Here is an 8,061-nt window from a genome sequence, read left to right on the forward strand (position 1 = left end):
CCTCGTCCCTTTCTTCGTGCCGGTGTGCGAGCCGCTGCCCCCGCAGTACTTCATCCGGGTGGTCTCCGACCGCTGGCTCTGTAAGTCTCATCCTGCCAGGAGCACCCTGGTTTTACAGCAGCAGTTCTCTCTGGGGACCGAGGGGGTAGTTCAGGTCCTCTCCTGGTGCTGTGCTGGGGGAAAGACTTCTGACTTCCAAGTGACAGCAAGGCTGGGGATCCTGTTGGCAGAAGGAACTCAGAAATTAAACCATTGGAGGGCTTTTGGAGATGAAAATGGTTTTTTTTATGTCTGACAGCCTGTGAGACCCAGCTGCCGGTTTCCTTCCGCCACCTGATCCTCCCTGAGAAGTATCCTCCGCCAACCGAGCTGCTGGATCTGCAACCGCTGCCCGTGTCAGCTCTGCGAAACAGCGCCTTCGAGAGCCTCTACCAGGACAAGTTCCCTTTCTTCAACCCGATCCAGACTCAGGGTGGGTATCGCCTCTGCTCGCCTCCTCCAAACTGCCTCTCAGTGAGCCCTGGCCCTTTTGGTATTCACAGTCCCATAGCCTTGGGTTTTTTGGGGTGGGGTTTATTCACACAATTTGCTGCAGAAGTTCCTCACATGACATATCCCCTCTACCTTCCTGAGCCTTAGAGGTTTGAAATCTTTTGCTATGGGCCCAAATATCTGATATATTCCTCAAGTACATCAAGCAGCTAGTCCGGGGCTGTCCGACAGCAGCGGGTTTGCTCCTGCAAGCTGTGTCTGTGCTTACACCGCGGCTCAGGTTCACAGAGCCGGCTGGAACCAAACTTTTCTATCTCTTCTGCTTGTAGGGATGGAGTTGTGAGTGAATCAAAGCTGCCCTGTCCGTGTTTCTCTGCCTGGGCTTAGCCAGAATAGGGAATTCACACTTACGAGCTACTTTGACAGACTAGAACCTGTTTTGCTCAGTGGATCCTGGACTAAAACTCTTAAACAGCCTTTTTCTGTAGCTCCTCCTTGTGCAGGCTGTGTTTTCCCTGCCCGTTTCTACAGCTTTGATAGAAATCCGTGGAGATTTTGCTAAACTGCTCTCTTCTGTGATGTCCGTCTGTCCCCAGTGTTTAACACGGTTTATAACAGCGACGACAACGTGTTTGTGGGCGCCCCCACGGGAAGCGGAAAGACCATTTGTGCTGAATTTGCCATCCTGAGGATGTTGCTCCAGAACTCGGAGGGACGTTGTGTGTACATCACCCCCATGGAGGCCCTGGCAGAGCAGGTAAGCCCGGCATCCTGCGGAGAACTGGACCTTACCCCAGCTTAGATTTGCTTCCTCATCCCCCGTTTCACTTTTCCTCATCCCTTCTTCGCTGTCACATCCGCCAGGATGACTCCAGAGTCTTTTGATTCATTGTGGTCTCTCTGAGGGAGCAAAGAGACACTGTCCCACAGCTGACATGCTGACTTCGATGTGTGCATGCGTGTCTCCAGGAATTTGGTAGGATTTGTTCTAATTTGAGGTTAACAAGAGCATCCCTTGCATTTTTGGTAGGTCTTCTTAGATTGGTACGAAAAGTTCCAGGAGCGGCTCAATAAGAAAGTGGTCCTGCTGACGGGGGAGACCAGCACCGACCTGAAGCTGCTGGGTAAAGGGAACATCATCATCAGCACCCCTGAGAAATGGGACATCCTCTCGCGACGCTGGAAGCAACGCAAGAACGTGCAGAACGTCAACCTCTTCATCGTGGACGAAGTGCATCTCATCGGGGGTGAAAATGGGGTGCGTCTGGCAGGGGAGGAGGGGGGCTACAAATTTGAGTGATGCTCGTCATCGTTTTAGTCTCAGTGGTAGAGACAGTTTGGGGTGGATGGTTGCTCATTCCTAATGTCTGGTCAGCTTTTCCTGCCGGGAGTTTCCCCAAGCTGCAAGGTGGGCTGGGATAGGAGGGCAATATCCTTTGGGAAGCTCAGGAGCGGTACCTCCTGGGGTCTCCCCGGGTGAGGGTGCTCGGGCTGAAGTTGGCCGGAGCTCTGCCAGGAGAGGCGGCCGCGGTGCAGTGAGCTCGGCCTTCCCCTCCTGTTCCTGCTACAACCTTTCTTCTCCCTCCTGCAGCCGGTGCTGGAGGTCATCTGCTCCCGCATGCGTTACATCTCCTCCCAAATCGAGCGACCCATCCGCATCGTGGCCCTCAGCTCATCCCTGTCCAACGCCAAGGACGTGGCTCACTGGCTGGGCTGCAGCGCCACCTCCACCTTCAACTTCCACCCCAACGTCCGCCCCGTGCCCCTGGAGCTGCACATTCAGGTAAGGTTTGGGCAACCTCATCTCCTTTTCCTTCTCTCTGGTCTCCAGATGGCGTCAATGCCTGCTCCTCTTCCCCTGCAGGGCTTCAACATCAGCCACACGCAGACTCGTCTGCTCTCCATGGCCAAGCCTGTCTACCATGCCATCATGAAGCACTCGCCCAAAAAGCCGGTCATCGTCTTTGTCCCATCCCGCAAGCAGACGCGGCTCACGGCCATCAACATCCTCACCACCTGTGCCTCGGATGTCCAGAGGCAAAGGTAACGGTGCTGTGGCCTCTGTCCCTCCTCTGACTGAGGCAGGGACAAGTTTTTCGTCTGTTTTGCTGGGCTTGAGGGACAAATAGTGATGGGAAATGGTCTCTTTGATGTGACATCAAAGAGAGACAAGCGTCCTGGACATGTCAGCGGTCTCTTTACCCCCCCTCTCTCCGGCAGGTTCCTGCACTGCGCAGAGAAGGATCTGGTACCGTACCTGGACAAACTGAACGACAACACGCTGAAGGAGACGCTCGTGAACGGGGTGGGCTACCTGCACGAGGGGCTGACCGCCATGGAACGGCGAGTGGTGGAGCAGCTGTTCAGCTCCGGTGAGCGGGGCGGGATGGGGACACCCCACTTTATCTACCTGTAAACCCTATTCCTTGGAGCTTGGCAGTCCAGAACCCCCAGATCTTTCTCCCCTCGAGTTCCTGTGACCCAGAGAGTTGCTCTGCCTGCGGGCTGACTGCTCTCCCCACGCGTGTTAAAGGAGCAGTGCCAAGTTGGAGGCCTGTAGGCAGCGGTGTCCCCCAGGGGTCAATACTCAGTCCAGTCTTGTTCAATATATTCATCAGTGACCTGGGTGATGGGACAGAGTGTATCCTCAACAAGTTCAACGATGATACCAAACGGGGAGGGGTGGCCGACTCTCCAGAGGGCCGCGCTGCCATCCAGCGGGACCTGGCCAGGCTGGAGAGCTGGGCAGGGAGGAACCTCATGAGGTTCAACAAGAGCAAGTGCAGGGTCCTGCACCCGGGGAGGAAGAGTGCTAAGCACCAGTATAGGTTGGGGGTGGACCTGCTGGGAAGTAGTTCTGAGGAGAAGGATCTGGGGGTCCTGGTAGACAGTAAATTATCCATGAGCCAGCAGTGTGCCCTTGTCGCCAAAAAGGCCAATGGCATCCTGGGCTGCATAGGGAAGAGTGTGACCAGTAGGTCGAGGGAGGTCATTCTCCCCCTCTGCTCGGCACTGGTGAGGCCACAACTGGAATACTGTGTCCAGTTTTGGGCTCCCCAGTTCAAGAGGGACAGGGAACTGCTGGAGGGAGTCCAGCGAAGGGCAACCAGGATGATTGAGGGATTGGAGCATCTCCCGTATGAGGAAAGGCCGAGAGCGCTGGGACTCTTCAGCCTGGAGAAGAGAGGGCTGAGGGGAGACCTTATTGTTGCTTACAAGTATCTAAAGGGTGGGTTGAAGGAGGATGGAGCCAGACTCTTCTCGGTGGTTCCCAGTGACAGGACGAGGGGCAATGGGCACAAGTTGGAACAGAGGAAGTTCCGTTCCAACACACGGAAAAACTTCTTTATGGTTGGGGTGACAGAGCAGTGGCACAGGCTGCCCGGGGAGGGGGGGGAATCCCCTTCTCTGGAGGTTTTCAAGACCTGCCCAGATGCAGTCCTGAGTAACGTGCTTCAGGCAATCCTGCTTTAGCAGGGGAGTGGGACTAGATGATCTCTAGAGGTCCCTTCCAACTCTGAAAATTCCGTGATTCTGTGTTTCAGGTGCAGTTCAGGTGATGGTTGCCTCCCGCAGCCTCTGCTGGGGTATGAACATCGCCGCTCACCTGGTGATCATCATGGACACGCAGTACTACAATGGCAAGATCCACGCGTGAGTGTGTTGCGCTGCGGCCGTGGCTTCCCTCCGTGTCCACCCTGCTAGTTCAGGCTGCGCTGAGCGCGAGGGAAATGAGTCCCTAATCCCAAAGGGCTTTGTCTCTGTCCGGGTAGAGGCTGGGAAATACTGGAGAGCGGTGGTAGCTTTCCTTGAAACTTTGTTAACACACTCTCTCCGTGTCCCAGGTACGTGGATTATCCCATCTACGACGTGCTGCAGATGGTGGGCCATGCTAATCGCCCGCTGCAGGACGACGAGGGCCGTTGTGTTATCATGTGTCAGGGATCCAAGAAGGTGGGTGAGGAGCGGGGCACCGTTTCTCGCCTGCGAATGTCCTGTCTCCTGCCTGGGGTGTGGATTTCTTCTCCCAGCTTTGGGCTGGCAGATGTATAACCCCCACTCGGAGCCCCGCTGCCTGGGAGGCGCTCCAGGATTTTGGAGGTGCTGGGGTTTATTTACCCCTTCTCTCTACTCCTGCCCCGCTGCAGGATTTCTTCAAGAAATTCCTCTACGAGCCCCTGCCGGTGGAATCGCACTTGGACCACTGCATGCACGATCATTTCAATGCTGAGATTGTCACCAAGACCATCGAAAACAAGCAGGATGCGGTGGACTACCTCACTTGGACATTCCTGTATCGCAGGATGACGCAGAATCCAAACTACTACAACCTGCAAGGTGAGTGGAGGGGGTCTGCGCTGGCGGATACGGGGTTGAAGGATATTAGGGACCCTCTGCCCGTGGGCTCTGCTTTTGCAAGAGCAGCTTTTCTCTGTCCTGGGGAGTTGCTGAGCCCCACCGCAACGCTGCTGTACCCGCAGGTGTGTCCCACAGGCATCTCTCGGATCATCTCTCCGAGCTGGTGGAACAGACCCTCAGCGACCTGGAGCAGTCCAAGTGCATCAGCATTGAGGACGAGATGGACGTGGCTCCTCTGAACTTGGGGATGATCGCTGCCTACTACTACATCAACTACACCACCATCGGTAAGGGCTCCACGAGGAACGGGTACCGCACACACGCGCTCACCGGTGCTCCTGCTCTCTATCCCCTCTCTGCATCGCTCCCTGTGCCGCAGGCGATGGAGAGAAGGTGCCGTGTGCGTGGTTGGGTGTGTAAAGCTCCATCCTTTAGCACGAGGCTGCGTCCTGTCTGCCTGAAGGCATCTCTTGTACCATGGGGTTCAATGTTGCCTGGTTTTCCCTGACCCTTCTACCTCTCCACCTTCCCCAGAGCTCTTCAGCATGTCCCTCAACGCCAAGACCAAGGTGCGAGGGCTGATTGAAATCATCTCCAACGCTGCCGAGTACGAGAACATCCCCATCAGGCACCATGAGGACAATTTGCTGCGGCAGGTGAGCGGCAGCGTGCCACATTTGGGGCCGGATGTGGGTTCCTGCAGGGTCGGGGAAAGGAAGCTGCCTGTGGTTTTCGACTAAAGCGCCGATGGGTTTATCATTTCTCGCCGTAGCTGGCCCAAAAAGTTCCCCACAAGCTGACCAACCCCAAATTCAACGATCCCCACGTCAAGACCAACCTCCTGCTGCAGGCTCACTTGTCGCGCATGCAGCTGAGCGCCGAGCTGCAGTCGGACACCGAGGAAATCCTCAGCAAGGTACGACGGGGCGGGTGAGAACCTGCCCGCCTCGCTTTGTGTCACTGCTTTGCGTCTCTGCCTTCTGACCTGTCCCCGTCCCTTCCTGTCCAGGCGATCCGGCTGATCCAGGCCTGCGTGGACGTGCTTTCCAGCAGCTGCTGGCTCAGCCCCGCGCTGGCCGCCATGGAGCTGGCGCAGATGGTGACGCAGGCCATGTGGTCGAAGGATTCCTACCTCAAGCAGCTGCCCCACTTCACCTCGGAGCACATCAAGCGCTGCACAGACAAGGTAAAGCTTAGGGAGGAAGCGCCGCAGTTCTGCCCTCGCCCACCGAGGAACCCCGGGTCAGCACGGGGCTGAAAACGTTCTTCCTCGCAGGGGGTGGAAAGTGTCTTCGACATCATGGAGATGGAGGATGAGGACCGGAACGCCCTGCTGCAGCTCTCAGATGCTCAGATCGCCGACGTCGCTCGATTCTGTAACCGTTACCCCAACATCGAGCTCTCCTACGAGGTGGTGGAGAAGGAGAGCATCCGCAGGTGAGGCGGGGAGGGCTGGCGTGGTCCCCTCGGCACTGTGCCGGTGCCGGGGGGATGCCCTGACCCTCGGTCTCGGTTCTCTCTGCCAGTGGGGGCCCCGTGGTGGTGCTGGTGCAGCTGGAGCGTGAAGAAGAGGTCACCGGGCCTGTCATCGCTCCCCTTTTCCCCCAGGTAGGTGCTGAACCTGGTGACACTGAGGTGGCAGAAATGGAAGGGGACTGTCCCCCACTGCTTCCAGCCTGTTAACTCTTTACTTCTCCGGCAGAAACGCGAGGAGGGTTGGTGGGTGGTGATCGGTGACTCCAAATCCAACAGCCTCATCTCCATCAAGCGGTTGACGCTGCAGCAGAAAGCCAAGGTGAGCGGGATCGGGCAGGGGGGTGGCCAGCACTCAAACGGACGCGGTTTGGGCGAGCCGGATGGGTTCCCGGTCTGTCTTCCGCCACCCTAACGTCGGCTCTTCCTCACCGTGTAGGTGAAGCTGGATTTCGTGGCCCCGGCCACAGGGACACACAATTACACGCTGTATTTCATGAGCGACGCCTACATGGGCTGTGACCAGGAGTACAAATTCAGTGTGGACGTGAAGGAGGCGGAAAGCGACAGTGACTCCGACTGATGCGGGGCTGTGACGGTCCCGGCAAGGATCCCCCCGTAGTTCAGCCACCAAACCCCAGCCGTGGTAGCGCTTACGTCGTTTCCCTTTGTCTGGATTCCATGTATTTTGGTTTTGGTGTTTTTTTTTTTTCAAGGTGTTGATGCTTTGTACAGTGTTTTTTTAGACTGGAGCTGCGCGAGTGCGGCAGCTGGAATAAATCACGAGACCCTTCTTGCCCTCTGTGCTGTTGGGTGTGGGAGGGAAAGGGGGGAAGAAAACAGGCATCATCGCCATCACTTTGACCCCCAGGCTGTCCCCCAACTCACCGAGTAGCTCTGTGGGGCTCGCAAAAGCTCATTAGCAGAACTAATTAAGGCAGAGTTGGCTTAGTAGCCTTTTCTAGAACCACTATGCTGGCGCCAGCCCTCAGGAGCGGACCTAAATGCTTCTCCTCGGGCTGTGCTTCACAGTGAGGCATAAAACCAGCTCCCCTGTGGGTCTGTCCTCCTGCGCCGCCACCTCCAGCTCCCAGGGGAGCACCTGCCCCCTGTTCCACTCACCCCAAGGGCGACGGGCACAAGGAAGAGCCAGAGGCTTTGACCAAGGAGAGCACAGATTTATTGAGCGTGGGGCAGAAGGAGAGGGGAGCGAGTCCTGTCCTGTCTCCCAAAGCCGGCCGCATCCCGGCAGAGGTGTCGCACTCCCCTGTGCGTCCCCAGGGAGGCCACTTTCGGCATGCAAAAAGTCCCAACTCATGGGGCGGAGGAGGTCTGTCACCGTCTTCCCTGCCCTGTTCTCTGTACCGGCGCGGGGCTGCGTGCCGGTGGCAGTGCCGAAGGGTCCTTCTGCTGGGTGGGGAGGATTACAGAGAGGATTGAAACTCTCAACAAACTTCGGGGCGCTGGTACTTCCAGAAGGCGATCTCGCCGTCGTCGCTGCAGGAAGCAAGCAAGCCCGGCTCCTTCGGGTTCCAGGCCACGCAGTTGACGTCCTGCGAGTGCGCCCGGGGGACGTGGGCGGCGAGGCTGAAGGTGGGCTGCTGTGGGTCGGAGGACGCGCTCTCCTCGAAGACCCGGATGGCGTCGTCGCCGCAGGCTGTCGCCAACGCGCCGGTGAGGTGGCACCTAGAGCGGGCACAGCGCCAGGTCGGTCACTACCGCTGCCCACCGGAGGAA

The 8,061-nt window shown here is 57.4% G+C and overlaps 2 protein-coding genes across 2 annotated transcripts in view; one reads left to right on the forward strand and one right to left on the reverse strand.

The window, feature by feature from the left end:
• SNRNP200 (small nuclear ribonucleoprotein 200kDa (U5)) overlaps positions 1–6,907 on the forward strand; it is a 23,382-nt gene extending 16,475 nt beyond the window's left edge. The window contains 18 exon segments of the mRNA XM_009883883.1: positions 1–80; positions 299–472; positions 1,089–1,249; positions 1,523–1,750; positions 2,084–2,275; positions 2,357–2,535; positions 2,713–2,864; positions 4,038–4,146; positions 4,338–4,446; positions 4,641–4,830; positions 4,974–5,138; positions 5,386–5,507; positions 5,624–5,767; positions 5,861–6,037; positions 6,128–6,288; positions 6,378–6,459; positions 6,554–6,646; positions 6,764–6,907. Coding sequence (XP_009882185.1) covers positions 1–80; positions 299–472; positions 1,089–1,249; positions 1,523–1,750; positions 2,084–2,275; positions 2,357–2,535; positions 2,713–2,864; positions 4,038–4,146; positions 4,338–4,446; positions 4,641–4,830; positions 4,974–5,138; positions 5,386–5,507; positions 5,624–5,767; positions 5,861–6,037; positions 6,128–6,288; positions 6,378–6,459; positions 6,554–6,646; positions 6,764–6,907 — 2,662 coding nt within the window.
• An 856-nt stretch (positions 6,908–7,763) lies between these two features.
• CIAO1 (cytosolic iron-sulfur assembly component 1) overlaps positions 7,764–8,061 on the reverse strand; it is a gene marked incomplete at its 5' end in the record, with an annotated part of 1,722 nt that continues 1,424 nt past the window's right edge. The window contains one exon of the mRNA XM_009883877.1: positions 7,764–8,010. Within this exon, the coding sequence (XP_009882179.1) occupies positions 7,770–8,010 (241 nt within the window). The remainder of the gene's footprint in view (positions 8,011–8,061) is intronic.

Source organism: Charadrius vociferus, unplaced genomic scaffold (assembly GCF_000708025.1).
Source record: "Charadrius vociferus isolate BGI_N301 unplaced genomic scaffold, ASM70802v2 scaffold1894, whole genome shotgun sequence".
In the NCBI taxonomy this organism is placed as follows: domain Eukaryota; kingdom Metazoa; phylum Chordata; class Aves; order Charadriiformes; family Charadriidae; genus Charadrius; species Charadrius vociferus.